This window comes from Nerophis lumbriciformis, linkage group LG16, assembly GCF_033978685.3.
Source record: "Nerophis lumbriciformis linkage group LG16, RoL_Nlum_v2.1, whole genome shotgun sequence".
In the NCBI taxonomy this organism is placed as follows: Eukaryota; Metazoa; Chordata; class Actinopteri; order Syngnathiformes; family Syngnathidae; genus Nerophis; species Nerophis lumbriciformis.
This window is the reverse complement of record NC_084563.2, coordinates 37,888,327-37,904,633: the sequence shown is the minus strand read 5'-3', so window position 1 is coordinate 37,904,633 and position 16,307 is coordinate 37,888,327. Positions and strand designations below refer to the sequence as shown.

The following is a 16,307-nucleotide window of genomic DNA, read 5'->3' as shown; positions in this document are numbered from 1 at the left end:
ACCCTGGATCTCAGGAAACAGAGTGGACCGACACCAGCAGATGACATGGCACCCCAAACCATCACTGATGGTGGAAACTTTACACTAGACTTCAGGCAACGTGGATCCTGTGCCTCTCCTGTCTTCCTCCAGACTCTGGGACCTCGATTTCCAAAGGAAATTCAAAATTTGCTTTCGTCAGAAAACATGACTTTGGACCACTCAGCAGCAGTCCAGCTCTTTTTTTCCTTAGCCCAGGTGAGACGCTTTTCGCGCTGTTTCTTGGTCAACAGTGGCTTGACACGAGGTATGCGGCAGTTGAAACCCATGTCTTTCAAGCGTCTCTTGGTGGTGGATCTTGAAGCACTGACTCCAGCAGCTGTCCACTCCTTCTGAATCTCCCCCACATTTTTGAATGGGTTTTTTTTCACAATCTTGTCCAGGGCGCGGTGATCCCTATCGCTTGTACACTTTTTCTGACCACAGTTTTTCCTTCCCTTTGCCTCTCCATTAATGTGTTTGGACACAGAGCTCTGAGAACAGCCAGCCTCTTCAGCAATAACCTTTTGTGTCTTTCCCTCCTTGTGCAATGTGTCGATGGTTGCCTTTTGGACAGCTGTCAAATCTGAAGTCTTCCCCATGTTTGTGTAGGCTTCAGAACTGGACTGAGAGACCATTTAAAGCCCTTTGCAGGTGTTTTGAGTTAATCAGCTGATTAGTTTGTGGCACCAGGTGTCTTCAAAATTTAACCCTTACACAATATTCTAATTTTGTGACACACGGAATTTTGGATTTTCATTTGTTGCCACTTCAAATCATCAAAATTAAATGAAATAAACATTTGAATGCATCAGTCTGTGTGCAATGAATAAATATAATGTACAAGTTACACCTTTTGAATGCAATTACTGAAATAAATCAAGTTTTTCAAAATATTCTAATTTACTGGCTTTTACCTGTACGTATATATACGGTACATATTCTCTCTCACACACTCTCACACACACACACACACACACACACACACACACACACACACACACACACACACACACACACACACACACACACACACACACACAATATATAATTTGTAATATTGGCGACGCGATGAGCCATGCCCCCATCGCCACATGTATATTGGCAATCCGAGGGAAACCCTCCAGCAAGCTGAATGATGGGCACAGGTTTGTTATTTTGGGACTGATATCTGAAATCAATATCGGATTGTCTGAATATTCGCTAACGATAGCAACAAAATCGCTAGGTTGGCAACACTGATCCCTCTTGCTGTGTCTTATTCTCTGGTAGACCAGGTGTTAAGAAAAAGCATTAAAATGTCATCTACTGTACAAAGTTGTAACGACAAGTTTGTTTTCTTTACCAGTGTCAGCCTGCAGTTCCTTGCTGTCATCAGTAAGAGGATTGTCATGAAGGCTCAGGTATATCTGGATGGCTGTGACAGCAGCCTTATAGTAAAAGGGATGCATGCGGAGCACATCCTCTAACTTCAGCAGGTCCACGTACGAGCGCAGTGTCATCTTCCTCATGCAGTAGGTGTGAAAATCAAACTGGTCGTCCGTGATCTCCACAAAATGCTAAACAAAGGTAGCGAGGAAAAGAATATATAATGTAAAAAAATATGTCTGCAATTCCCATTAGGTAAAACCTACCCTTTCAATTTCATGGCACTTCTTGAGAGCATCCCCAAACTTGTTCATAGCTTTGTAGGCAAGTGCACACTCTGTCTGGAACCACATACACTGCATCTCATTCAGGTTCTCAACAGCTGACGCCCCCTCCTGGAAAAAAAAAAACATTCATAACATTGGAATCCTATGGCCAAACCAGAAATGCAAAGATTTTATTTGATTGTACGAGTTTAATACAGACTCGGAGACCAATTGAAGTGTTTGCAGTTTTTCACATTTTATGGGATCCTAAATTTGGGCTTTTAATTAGCTGTTAGGTATAAATGATTAAATATGTTTTAAATTATTTTTAACTTTACTCTGTGTATAGTTTGTTTCACTTTTTCCAATACTAAAATGAATGCACTTTTTAAAATAAGCTACCGTATTTTCCGCACTATAAGGCGCACCGGATTATTAGCCGCACCTTCTATGAATTACATATTTCATAATTTTGTCCACCAATAAGCCGCCCCGGACTAAAAGCCGCGCCTACGCTGCGCTAAAGTGAATGTCAAAAAAACGCTGCGCTAAAGTGAATGTCAAAAAAACAGTCAGATAGTTCAGTCAAACTTTAATAATATATTGAAAACCAGCGTTCTAACAACTCTGTCCCAAAATGTACAAATGTGCAATCACAAACATAGTAAAATTCAAAATGGTGTAGAGCAATAGCAACATACCGGTAATGTTGCTCGAACGTTAATGTCACAACACACAACACACAAAATAAACATAGCGCTCACTTTCTGAAGTTATTCTTCATTCGTACCGGTAAATCCTTCGAATTCTTCGTCTTCGGTGTCCGAATTGAAAAGTTGCGCTAGCGTGGCTTCCAAAATGGCGGGCTCCGTCTCTTCGAAATCATCGGATTCAGTGTCGCTGTTGTTGTGCAGCAGTTCTGTGAATCCTGCCTTCCGGAAAGCTCGGACCACAGTTGTGACAGAAATATCTGCCCAGGCATTTACAATCCACTGGCAGATGTTGGCGTATGTTGTCCGGCGTTGTCTGCCCGTCTTAGTGAAGGTGTGTTCGCCTTCGGTCATCCATTTTTCCCACGCAGTTCGCAGTCGTGATTTGAATGCCCTGTTGACACCAATATCCAGCGGTTGGAGTTCTTTGGTTAATCCACCCGGAATGACGGCGAGTGTTGTATTTGTGTGCTTCACTTGTTTTTTGACACCATCTGTGATGTGGGCGCGCATAGAGTCATATATCAACATGGACGGAGCAGCGTGAAAAAAGCCACCCGGCCGCTTCGCGTAAACTTCCCTTAACCACTCGCTCATCTTTTCTTCATCCATCCATCCCTTCGAGTTAGCTTTTATGATGACGCCGGCTGGAAAGGTCTCTTTTGGCAAGGTCTTCCTTTTGAATATCACCATGAGTGGAAGTTAGCATGGCAAGCTAGAACCACAGTGAAGGATGACTTCTCATTCCCTGTGGAGCGAATATTCACCGTACGTGCTCCCGTTCCACAGTGCGGTTCAGTTGCTGTGAAATACGGTAGTAATCCGTGTGCGGATGGAGAGATTGCGTCTTTTTATGACCCGGATCGTTTAGTAGGAGCCATTTTGTGGTCTTTACAGATGTAAACAGGAAATGAAACGTACGGTGATATCCGCGCGTTTTTTCTTCTTCTTCCGGGGGCGGGTGAAGCGCTTCCTGTTCTATGGGGGCGGGTGAAGCGCTTCCTGTTCTATGGGGGCGGGTGCTTTCCTTGGCGGTTGCTTGCGTAGAAGAAGAAGCGCTTCCTGTTCTACCGGGAAAAAAGATGGCGGCTGTTTACCGAAGTTGCGAGACCGAAACTTTATGAAAATGAATCGTAATAAAGCGCACCGGGTTATTAGGCGCACTGTCAGCTTTTGAGAAAAATTGTGGTTTTTAGGTGCGCCTTATAGTGCGGAAAATACGGTATCTAAATAGTTTTCCCTTTATTACAAACTACTGCAGGTTTATTAAATTGCTTGAATGTCACACACTCAGTGACATTTGTATTAAGTTCTTTGGAAGTATGGCTCAACGTTGACTTTGCCCACTGATGGATGATGTACTACTACCGTAAATCAACTTCGTAGCATATAAAAAAATTGTAATTGTAGAGTGTGCGCGCTAAGGTATTTAGTCCTGCTCCTCCCTGTGCATGGTGCAAGAGGGAGGGACAAACACAGCTTTCAGCGCGCACAGAGTAATCAGTGACACTTCCGTGTCAATCATATTTATTTCAAGCATGGTATGCAGATGAGTAAAAACTTTACTCTAGTTTGATCAAATTTGAATGGATTTATTTTAGGAGCAAAATGCCAATTAAGGGGTTAAAATCTGTATTCGAACATGTGCTACTCCCCCCGCCCCACATACAAAAGAGACCTGGGTTAGATAAAAAAAAATTGGAATTGCACTATTCAGACTGACATGAAAAAAATCTGATACAGGTCGCATAAGGGCAAACAAAGCAGAATTGACCTGCAGAGTGAACAAGGCCTTTGTATATTTTCCGTTTTTTAAGTAGTGGTTTGGGCACTGTATTATAAGTAACAATTTGGTAGTAGTATCTGTTAAAATACAAACGATACTCACATTCATTGAACCAAAAAAAAAAAGACTGTTGTGATAAAAATGTCCACTGTTTTCTCTATTTTTTGTTTCTTTAGCTCAGACCCAAACCCTGTATGCCAGATTTCTGGAAAATAATGAAGAAACTATTTTGCTGTTTTAAATTGAAGTTTTTATAGAGCCATCATTAAGCTCAAATTTTTTTAAGCAAATTTTAGAATGTATTTTTGTGTACACTCTCAGTTTCTCACCCTTGTGAACTTGGAGCACATTTCCTCCGCCTCTTTGACCATGCCGGCCTTCAGCATGTACTTGGCACACTTTGAGTTGATGAACCTATCAGCAGTATCCAGAGCTTGGGCCTCATCCATCCACTGAGCAGCCTCTCGGATGTTACCAGCATGCTGCAGGATGATAAAAAGCTCAGTACCTGAACTATTTTCAAATAAAGGTTGGAAAATGTGCAATTAAGCAGCACAGGCTACCTTGTAAATCTTGGCTTTGATAAGGAAAAGTTCAATGAGGGTTGGCGTACTATCAATGGCTGCATTGATGTAGTCAAGAGCCAGTGTCTGTTGGCCAACCATGTCGTAATGCTGAGCCAGGAAGTACTGCACCCACAGCAATGTGGTAGGTGGCTCCTCTTTACCCTCATCTGCAACAGTTCAAATCAACAGTCCGTTCAACTTGGCATTCATATACATCCGACTGCAAGAACAAATGCAATTTGACCATTACAATACTTGTACTTTGCGTATTAGGTTTATCCATCAAATAACTTGCATATGAATTACATATGACTGTGGGTAATGTTGCTGACTGGCCATGGATGATCATTACCATCACTGGTAGTATGGATGATCATTCCCATCACTGGTAGTTCTTACCATTTTGGCTGAACAGTCTGGAGCTTTTTAACGAGGTCTCAAACCCAACCACCAACTCTTCTATAATTGACACCTGTAAAGGGAAAGTTGCACAATGAGAGTAAATGTTGTCAAATGAGTCACTTTGATATAATTGGAGTAATATGTGTTCTGTACAAATTGACATTTGCAGAACTGCCAGTCTTGAAGAAAATGGTATATATTTTTAAAATTATATTCCACTGTCCTGCCGCCACGTTCTACACGCCGACCAATCACAGCCTCTCCGGTAGGCGTCGCTGTAATGCGAGGTACATTTTTCTGCAAGCGCACGTCACGCAATAGAGAGGAATGAGCCAGTATGTTGCTGCCTTGACACAGGACCATAATCCAGGTGTCAGGAACTGAATCCCATACTGGCAATATGCAGTAAAATGCACATTTGGACAGCTGCAAAGTATTCCACTGTCTGACTTGTACTTAAATGTGATTTACATAATTGTTTAGGGGCGGAACTTGTTGGTAACCTGATGACCTCTTGTACAAGTTGGCAGGTCTGCATTTGTGTGGTTTAGACATTGGTCTCTGCAGTCACCTTTTCTTTGTCGTTGTAGAGAGACTTTAATGTGGTGAAGACAGGCGGACATCCTTTACTGAAGTTCATTCTCAGGTACCGGTCCAGACAATCTCGGAATTTCTCACCTAATAGATGAAGACAAAGTGAGATGAGGAATATGAAAAAAAAGCAGATAGTGAATGTGTTCTAACAATTATTAACAATAGAAATGTAACGATATCAAAATCTTACGGTACGATACTGTCACGGTATCAAGGCCATGGTACAATATTATGTTATTGTCCAAAAAAAACAGACTTTGTAAAAATGCCATAGTGTGTAAAATAAAGTGGCTGCCTGAATGTTTAAGATAAACACACTTAATTGAACACAAACATAATACCAAAATGTTCTAATCAAATGTCTTACACAAACATGTATTTTTAAGGGCAACGCATTTTGCTGGAATATCCACTTGTAAAGAACAATGTCATGGCTGTCTTGAGTTTCCAATAATTTCTGCAACTCTTATTTTTTTGTGATAGAGTGATTGGAGCACATACTTGTTTGTCACAAAAAACATTCATGAAGTTTGGTTCTGTTATGAATTTATTATGGGTCTACTGAAAATGTGACCAAATCTGCTGGGTCAAAAGTATACATACAGCAATGTTAATATTTGGTTACATGTCCCTTAGCCATAAACAAGCTTCTGGTTGAATTTTTGACCACTCCTCTTGACAAAATAGGTGCAGTTCAACTAATTTGTTGGTTTTCTGACATTGACTTGTTTCTTCAGCATTGTCCACACGTTTAAGTCAGGACTTTGGGAAGGCCATTCTAAAACCTTAATTCTAGCCTGATTTACCCATTACTCACCTTTTCTCCTCCAAACATATTGCTGGGTATTATGGCCTATCAGCTAAATTTTTGTTTCATCTGACCACAGAACTTTCCTCCAGAAGGTCTTATCTTTGTCCATGTGATGTCAGATGAAACTAAAATGGAGCAAGGTAAACAGCAATATGTTTGGAGGAGAAAAGGTGAGGCTTTAATCCCAGGAGCACCAATCCTACCGTCAAGCATGGTGGTGGTAGTATTATGCTCTGGGCCTGTTTTGCTGCCAATGGAACTGATGCTTTACAGAGAGTAAATGGGACAATGAAAAAGGAGGATTACCTCCAAATTCTTCAGGACAATCTAAAATCATCAGCCCGGAGGTTGGGTCTCGGGCGCAGTTGGGTGTTCCAACAGGACAATGACCCCAAACACACGTCAAATGTGGTAAAGGAATGGCTAAATCAAGCTAGAATGAAGGTTTTAGAATGGCCTTCCCAAAGTCCTGACTTAAACATGTGGACAATGCTGAAGAAACAAGTCCATGTCAGAAAACCAACAAATTTAGCTGAAATGCACTAATTTTGTCAAAACGAGTGGTCAAAAATTCAACCAGAAGCTTGTGGATGGCTACCAAAAGCACCTTATTGCAGTGAAACTTGCCAAGGGACATGTAACCAAATATTAACATTGCTGTATGCATACTTTTGACCCAGCAGATTTGGTCACATTTTCAGTAGACCCATAAAAAATTCATAAAAGAATCAAACTTCATGAATGTTTTTTTTTGACCAACAGATATGTGCTCCAATCACTCTATCACAGAAAAATAGGAGTTGTAGAAATTATTGGAAACTCAAGACAGCCATGACATTACGTTCTTTACAAGTGTATGTAAACTTTTGATGACGCCTGTACCGTATTTTCCGCACTACTAGCCGCACCTAAAAACCACAAATTTACTCAAAAGCTGACAGTGCGGCTTTTAACCCGGTGCGCTTTATATATGGATTAATATTACGATTCATTTTCATAAAGTTTCGATCTCGCAACTTCGGTAAACAGCCGCCATCTTTTTTCCCGGTAGAACAGGAAGCGCTTCTTCTTCTACGCAAGCAACCGCCAAGGTAAGCACCCGCCCCCATAGAACAGGAAGCGCTTCTTCTTCTACTGTAAGCAACCACCCGCCCGCGTAGAAGAAGAAAAAGCGCGCGGATATACCGTACGTTTCATTTCCTTTGTGTGTTTACATCTGTAAAGACCACAAAATGGCTCCTACTAAGCGTCAGGGATCCGGTTCATGAAAAGACGCAATCTCTCCATCCGCACACGGATTACTATTTCACAGCAACTGATATTCCTGTGAACCGCACTGTGGATATAACGGGAGCACGTACGGTGAATATTCGCACCACAGGGAATGAGAAGTCATCCTTCACTGTGGTTCTAGCTTGCCATGCTAATGGCCAGAAACTTCCACCCATGGTGATATTCAAAAGGAAGACCTTGCCAAAAGAGACCTTTCCAGCCGGCGTCATCATAAAAGCTAACTCGAAGGGATGGATGAAGAAAAGATGAGCGAGTGGTTAAGGTAAGTTTAAGTTTACGCGAAGAGGCCGGGTGGCTTTTTTCACGCAGCTCTGTCCATGTTGATATACGTATGTTTGTGATTGCACATTTGCGTACATTTTGGGAGTGAACAGAGTTGTTAGAACGCTGGTTTTTAATATATTATTAAAGTTTGACTGACCTATCTGACTGTTTTTTTGACATTCCTTTAGCGCAGTTAGATGCGGCTTACAACACCGGGCGGCTTATAGGTGGACAAAGTTTTGAAATATGCCGTTCATTGAAGGCGCGGCTTTTAACCCAGGGCGCCTTATGGTGCGGAAAATACGGTATATATAAAAAAACGTATGTCTTCTGCAGTGGATCTTTTTTTATATCAGTTCGGAAAATGCGGTTTCTCAATTGACAACGTAACTTTTAATATTGTAAATACCTCAGAGATTGATGTTGAGTAGTTTCTCATATTATTCTTACAGTAATACAAAGTATTACAGCTCCAAGCTGCCGTTTTTCCGCCCAGCGGTGTTGGCTTGGAAATGCTTAATACAAAGGTAGCGGACTTCGCTTTGCAGGACGCAGACTTTATTACTGCAGCCAATGAGGTTATTTTTTGGCAGGTTTTCCCCCCTTGTTTGTTAGCACCATAACTTAAAGTGGAACTGCACTTTTTGGGGGGAATTTTTCCTATCGATCAGAGAGACAAGAAGTTGAGAGACAAGACAAAAAGTTGTTTTTATTGTTGTATTCTAATTTGTAAAAATTGGCTTGTTCTTGGTGACTGGCAATGCAGCTAATGGGAGCAATCCATTCTGCTTCTAAATCACTTTGAAAATGCATCCAAAACTGCCAACAATACTTAATTTACGTTCCGTAAATTGTGTAATATCCAAGCTTTAGCAACATTGTTTTGTAAGAGCAAACACTGAGAAACTGTTTACCTAGTGTAGTAACACATCGTCTTGAAACGGCATGCGACGGCATTAGCCGTAAGCTAGCTTTTACATGAGCAGCTGAATCGCTTATGAGTTTGTAATGCACAACACAATGCGATAGGGCACCAATCTGCACTGATTGAAAAACATGAACAATCATAATGCAGTATCTGTAAATTATTAGCCCACATTTAATGTTTTGTTTGACAGCTAGCTCGAGTGTATGTAGTTGTAATTACAAGCATGGTGTGCTGAATAAAAAACGCTCGAGACAAAGATGGCACGCTTTGCTTTGCAGTATGCAAACTTTGCTGCCAAAGAGGTTATATTTTCGGCAGGGTTTGTTTGTCTATTTGTTAGCAACATAACTTTAAAAAGTTATGGACTGATTTTGATTACATTTTCAGGAAATGTCTGAAAAATACAGATCCTCTTCTCTACTACGAACACACTTCTCTCGCACGCTTCCTCATATTCTCCCCTTTACGGCGTTACACAACCCCACTTTGTTGGTCCCGTGCTGCACAGAGGATATGTTGTTTATTTTCAGACCGGCAAACGCAAAAGTGCCAGTAAAAAACTATGCTCACGAAGTTTTCGATAAATAGTCACAAGTCACGGAATTATTGTGAGGATTTTGAAACCGCAATACCGCGGTATCTACATTATCGTTACCGTACATTCCTGATCAACGATGACTAAATAAACTAAAATGATCTGCTTGTTCTTTTTCACTAGAAGTTGCAATGTTGGTCCTACCAGTAAGAAAGTTGAGGGGCAGTCGGCGAGGAACCAGTCCTTTAGGAAACTTCTCCCAGGCATCCTCATAGACCCTAAATCGTTCCTCCACACTACCTAAGGAAAAGGAAAACACAGGAAAGCTACTTCAACAAGCAGGAAAGACTACTTTTACTATATTTCGTACACAGTAGATCCCCACCTATTTGTGGTTGGCATTTGCTGTGTGCATATATTAGCAGATTTATTTTCTCTGCTTTAAATTGTAAATAATTACCTTTTCTTAGGGTAACCTAATTTTAGGAGCGAGAAATGCATGTTCAGCATAATAGGTGGCCTAGCATGATGATTTCGACTTTCAACTCAGGTAAAATGTCTCAAAACAGTCTTCGAATAGTGAAAATCGGTCAAGTAAAACCAAATTTGTGATCACAGCATTCATCATTATTTTGCCATTACGTTATTTCTCATTTGTAAGCACTTACTGCAAAAGAGGGGAGCCACTATAAAAGCAAGAGTAAACAGGCAATGAAACATGACACCACCTTTCACCATTCTATATTAAAAAACCTCAATCTATCATCGATCAAAATATGAGCAGTAGTTTGGTTATAGAGAAAGAAAATATGAGGAAAGGTGAGCTAACAGTACCACCAAGTGGCCAACTTACACCAAGATGCACATCATAGCTTTGAAAATCCAACACAGACCTGGCTTTTCCTCTGGACGATGCATGGTGTTACATATATTCAGCTTTTGTTTTTCAGGTGAACAAAAACAGTTTTTTTAATGAGATATTTGTTACTATAGTATGCAATACAACAACTATAATAATAATTCATGTTATTGTGAGTTTTTGAATTATAAATTTTATGCAGCTGAGATTGGCTCCTTCACCCCCGCGACTCCAAAACGGACAAGCGGTAGAAAATGGATGGATTATAAAACGGGCCTCTAGAGGGGGGCTGGTTGCAAACCCAAGAATTGTCTAGTGCCATCTGGTGGTTCATCCCAATAACAATCGAGAGGGTACATTACAAGTCACACAATTAATTTTTACTAGGGCTGCGTAAACAAAAACACTTAAAATTTTGCAATATCAATTCACAAGGTCTGATATCAATTACCCCCACATCGCCGTCTTGCGTGTGAACAACAACAACAAGTGAGGGATTGAGGCCATAAAGATAGAGTAAACAAGGCCATAGCAACTTCTGTTGGCAACGATTTACAATGCTCTTGCCAGCTTCAAGCTGCTTCTTCAGATGCTCAAAGTGAACCATACTCATGATCATGCATCATGAATCTCTGACTGAAACTGTTGTTATTCATTATGCTGTATATATATAACTGAAAATCCATCCATTCATCCATTTTCTACCGCTTGTCCCTCTCGGGGTCGCAGGCGGTGCTGGAGCCTATCTCAGCAAATCTTATAAGATAATTGCTGATGTGATGCAATCTCACTATTAAGAAAGGACGGCAGCCGTACTTAGGAAGCTACTTTTGTTTACAAACCTCCCTAAACAAAGCAGTGTCAAATGTGCCAGAAAAACCAAGAGCATACTTCCCGCATTTACAATAAAATCGCTGTGTGTTACATCCTGTCTGACTGTACCAACAAGGGCCTCTAGGAAAATAATTTACAAATTTGGCATTATTTCACACTTGAAGAAACAATACCTTAATGCCATTTGCAGTGATTAAATGTTCTAATTATTTTAATAAAATAAACTATCTCTTGCAATTCATCCTAGTCACGTCCGTTGTGTCTTTGGGCAAGACACTTCACCCCTTGCTCCTGATGGCTGCTGGTTAGCGCCTTGCATGGCAGCTTCCGCCATCAGTGTGTGAATGTGTGAATGTGGAAATACTGTCAAAGCGCTTTGAGTACCTTGAAGGTAGAAAAGCGCTATACAAGTACAACCCATTTATCATTTATAATTCAGTTATGTCATAATTTTAAGACTTTTGAGAAAGTTTACCCAAGTTGTTTAAGGTGAAGATATTTGTTTTTAATTTCATAACCGAGTTAAGACATTATTATTTAAGTGCATATCAAATCAAGCCGTGATTTTTGATTTTGAACCTTATAAATCAAAATCAAATTGATTTAGGAAATTGAAAATGTTTCTGTTGGGATTTTAAGCCCAGTGATAACACATATACTACGCAAAAACAAAAACAAAATACAGTTTGAGCCTGTTTAAACAACTACACAAGCCACAGTCAATTATATGATCATGTCATCTTTGATATGATCATGTCATCTTTGATATGGCCCCCTGGTCACACCACTCACCACACCCATGGCCAAACCCCCAACACCACAAATAGAGTGGCATTTTGTGGGGATCACTGTACTGTTTGTCTTTGTTTTTGAATGTGTGTAACTGAATTTTAAATGTGTCTAGAACTATGAAATGCATTTTATAGCATTAAGACTATGAAAAAAATGGGATTTCTTTTTTTAATCGATTATTCATATGTTTTTGCCATTTACCCTACGGGACTTGGAACCTGTGAATAGATACATCTACTGGATAAGATAATATTCTTTTAGAACCACAATATGTGTGTTTTACATACGAAGGACAACATATTTTACTTGGCTTGAGGGCATTCTCCATGCCGTGGTAGTAGGACCAGTTTTCTGGGTTCCTCTCTTGCAGGCGATGGTAGACATCCGTTGCCTCATTCAGGCGCTCCAACTTCAACAGCAACTCTCCTAAATAAATAAGACATTATCAAGTGAACACAGAGTTGAACTGATTTTCAGTGATGCATTTGTAGATTACATTATATGTACCGTACTATGCGGCATGATAATGCAAAACTTTCCATAACCACACACCTTTAACCATTAAATAATATAGCCTGTACCAAACCATACAGAAAAGTTACCTGCTTGCACTATGCCAAAAAATTTCAACTTTCATTGGTTTCATAGTTCAATGTGGAAAAAAGTTACAGTGTCAGTGAGACACACTGAGACTTAACACACCTCGTGTCTCCTCGACTGCCAGTTTGTCACAGATTTGCTTTTCATAGTTGGAAAGATGCTCCAGGGCCTCCTTGTAAAGACCTGCCTCTCTCAGCACCTGGTTCTGGTAAAGCAGCAACTCACTGTACTCGTAGTCCACCTTGTCAGGAGATGTCTGGATGCACGTCATTTGATACAGAAAACAGCAAGAGATAGTGGTGATTATTTTCCACAAGCCAAAGTGACCTCTGAGGGCAAAAGTTCCAAGAAACCGCATAACTCTTAGTATACTTTTAGGTGGTGAAATTAGTAGTTGTACAGTTTGTAGGAAACGCAAGGAAAGGGCAATTAATTTAAATAAAATATTACCCGGAATATTTTACCTAAATATGAAGAATTGGCATGGAACTTAATAAAGCCAATAAACGCACAGCCCAGAAACAAAAACAAACATGCAAAGCTTCAAGTACAATATGCACACTGAAACAACTCAGATGAAAATAGAAACACAGTTACAGACAATCAAATTGTATCCAATGGGGCAATCTCTATATGTTGCTGCCCCAATGATACATTAGGGAAAACACATGCAGCATATTACCGTATTTTTCGGACTATAAGTCGCTCCGGAGTATACGTCGCACCGGCCGAAAATGCACAATAAAGAAGAAAAAAAACATATACGCCGAACTTGAGTATAAGTCGAATTTTTGGGGGAAATTTATTTGATAAAACCCAACACCAAGAATAGACATTTGAAAGGCAATTTAAAATAAATAAAGAATAGTGAACAACAGGCTGAATAAGTGTACGCCATATGATGCACAAATAACCAACTGAGAACGTGCCTAGTATGTTAACGCAACACATCATGGCAAGAGTCATTCAAATAACTATAACATATAGAACATGCTATACGTTTACCAAACAATCTGTCACTCCTGATCGCTAAATCCGATGAAATCTGCCTCGGTGTCGCTCCTGGTATGCGCCGCTAGCGTCCATTCTTTCTGCTGCTCGATTGCCGTTTTCTGGTGCATATTTCACTACGTCCAGCTTGTAATCTGCAGTATATGATTTCCTTTTCGGTGCCATTTTAGTTCAGTCGTTCTCAGTTTTTATAAGTTACCGCCAATGTTGATGTGATCCATTTTAGTAGCTCCGGCAGTAGCGTACAGCATATAGCAGTTAGCATTCCAACACCCACAATGCACTTCTGCCATCCATCCATCCATTTTCTACCGCTTATTCCCTTTGGGGTCGCGGGGGGCGCTGGAGCCTATCTCAGCTACAATCGGGCGGAAGGCGGGGTACACCCTGGACAAGTCGCCACCTCATCGCAGGGCCAACACAGATAGACAGACAACATTCACACTCACATCCACACACTAGGGCCAATTTTAGTGTTGCCAATCAACTTATCCCCAGGTGCATGTCTTTGGAAGTGGGAGGAAGCCGGAGTACCCGGAGGGAACCCACGCAGTCACGGGGAGAACATGCAAACTCCACACAGAAAGATCCCGAGCCTGGGATTGAACCCAAGACTACTCAGGACCTTCGTATTGTGAGGCAGATGCAATAACCCCTCTGCCCCGCCGAATTCTTATTGGTTGAAGTGTGAGTGACGATTGCTGACGTGTGTGTGACGATGGCTGCCACTTGCTTCGTCGCTCACACGAATGAGATAAATAATATTATATGATATTTTACGGGATAATAAAATATCATATAGATATCCGAGTTGGGAGTGCCATCTCCCAACCCGGAGTGCCATCTCCGGGTTGGGGAGGAGATCTTGCCCCAAGTGGAGGAGTTCAAGTACCTCGGAGTCTTGTTCACGAGTGAGGGAAGAGTGGATCGTGAGATCGACAGGCGGATCGGTGTGGCGTCTTCAGTAATGTGGACGCTGTATCGATCCGCTGTGGTGAAGAAGGAGCTGAGCCGGAAGGCAAAGCTCTCAATTTACCGGTCGATCTACGTTCCCATCCTCACCTATGGTCATGAGCTTTGGGTTATGACCGAAAGGACAAGATCACGGGTACAAGCGGCCGAAATGAGTTTCCTCCGCCCGGTGGCAGGGCTCTCCCTTAGAGATAGGGTGAGAAGCTCTGCCATCCGGGAGGAGCTCAAAGTAAAGCCGCTGCTCCTCCACATCGAGAGGAGCCAAATGAGGTGGTTCGGGCATCTGGTCAGGATGCCACCCGAACGCCTCCCTAGGGAGGTGTTTAGGGCACGTCCGACCGGTAGGAGGCCGCGGGGAAGACCCAGGACACGTTGGGAAGACTATGTCTCCCGGCTGGCCTGGGAACGCCTCGGGGTCCCACAGGAAGAGCTGGACGAAGTGGCTGGGGAGAGGGAAGTCTGGGCTTCCCTGCTTAGGCTGCTGCCCCCGCGACCCGACCTTGGATAAGCGGAAGAAGATGGATGGATGGATGGATGGATATTTTACGATAATGTGTTAATAATTTCACACATAAGTCGCTCCGGAGTATACGTCGCACCCACGGCCAAACTATGAAAAAAACGTCGACTTATAGTCCGAAAAATACGGTAGTTGCTTTCTTGATACAATACATACATAATGTGAAAGATCAGGGTACTCAACAAATTCTCACATTAGAATAAAAACATACATTAACATATTCTGCTATTAATGCAAATGGCATGCTGGTAGTCATACTTTGTAAATATATTAATGTCCAACCTGTTGTGTTTTCCTGAACTCTTCAATGATCTTTGCTGCCATTTCATAGTCTTCCAAGAGGTGATAGGCAATGGCATAGCCGATCCAAGAAGCTCGCTGAGCGGGACGCAGCTGCAACAGCTGGTACCTTGTCTCCTACAAGAACATGAAATTATATAGCACAGCTCCAATTACATTTTGACTTTTCACTAAAAAATTAATATTGGAGAGCAATTAGATTTATGTTCCTTATGTTTGTGCTCACCCGGTAGCCTTCCAGGTCTCTCATCTGGATCTGCAGCAGAGACAAGTCTCGTAGGATCTGCAGGTTGTCCTTGTCCCACTTCAGCGCATTTCGGTAACACTTGATGGCCTCGTCATACTTCTTATCTGAGCGCTGCAGTAAACCGTATACGTGCCAGCCTGAGAGGTACGGGGACTTAAGAAACACAACGATTCACTCCATTCCATTAGGCAAATAGTATGGAAATTGATCAAGTCGAGCAAAGTAAGTTATGCTCACAATCCACTAATAAGGTTGCATTAAAAGAGACCAGTAATAATACCTGGCATAATTAGAAATATTATGAGTCTAGTGATGGTAATTTACTGTAGAGATTGACCGATTATCGTTGCCCATATTTGGTATTTTGACGTTATCGGTATCGACTTTTTTATAAAAACTTAACTACAACAGAACTACATCATCAGATACAATAAATATACATATGATACCAGTATTAATTATAACAGTATATTAAACCCATAGGCACAGTCACTTAATGCCAGTTTTGTGTTGAAGCATGGTTCTGTCTGATATGGATTAGGAGTCAGAAGGGAAAGAGCTAAAAAGAAGATGTACTGACTGTACTCCACAGAGACAAGCGCGCTCTTACAGCGTGTCCAGTAACACAATG

The 16,307-nt window shown here is 41.4% G+C and overlaps 1 protein-coding gene across 1 annotated transcript in view; it reads right to left on the bottom strand.

Moving 5' to 3' along the window:
• The window catches only part of naa15b (N-alpha-acetyltransferase 15, NatA auxiliary subunit b), a 66,862-nt gene that overhangs the window by 18,744 nt on the left and 31,811 nt on the right, over nucleotides 1-16,307 (bottom strand). The window contains exons 4-14 of the mRNA XM_061977104.1: nucleotides 15,656-15,813; nucleotides 15,412-15,546; nucleotides 12,729-12,882; nucleotides 12,333-12,452; nucleotides 9,746-9,841; nucleotides 5,688-5,794; nucleotides 5,114-5,186; nucleotides 4,712-4,881; nucleotides 4,478-4,630; nucleotides 1,653-1,781; nucleotides 1,364-1,577 (exon numbers count right to left, since the gene is read on the bottom strand). Coding sequence (XP_061833088.1) covers nucleotides 1,364-1,577; nucleotides 1,653-1,781; nucleotides 4,478-4,630; nucleotides 4,712-4,881; nucleotides 5,114-5,186; nucleotides 5,688-5,794; nucleotides 9,746-9,841; nucleotides 12,333-12,452; nucleotides 12,729-12,882; nucleotides 15,412-15,546; nucleotides 15,656-15,813 — 1,509 coding nt within the window. The remainder of the gene's footprint in view (nucleotides 1-1,363; nucleotides 1,578-1,652; nucleotides 1,782-4,477; nucleotides 4,631-4,711; nucleotides 4,882-5,113; nucleotides 5,187-5,687; nucleotides 5,795-9,745; nucleotides 9,842-12,332; nucleotides 12,453-12,728; nucleotides 12,883-15,411; nucleotides 15,547-15,655; nucleotides 15,814-16,307) is intronic.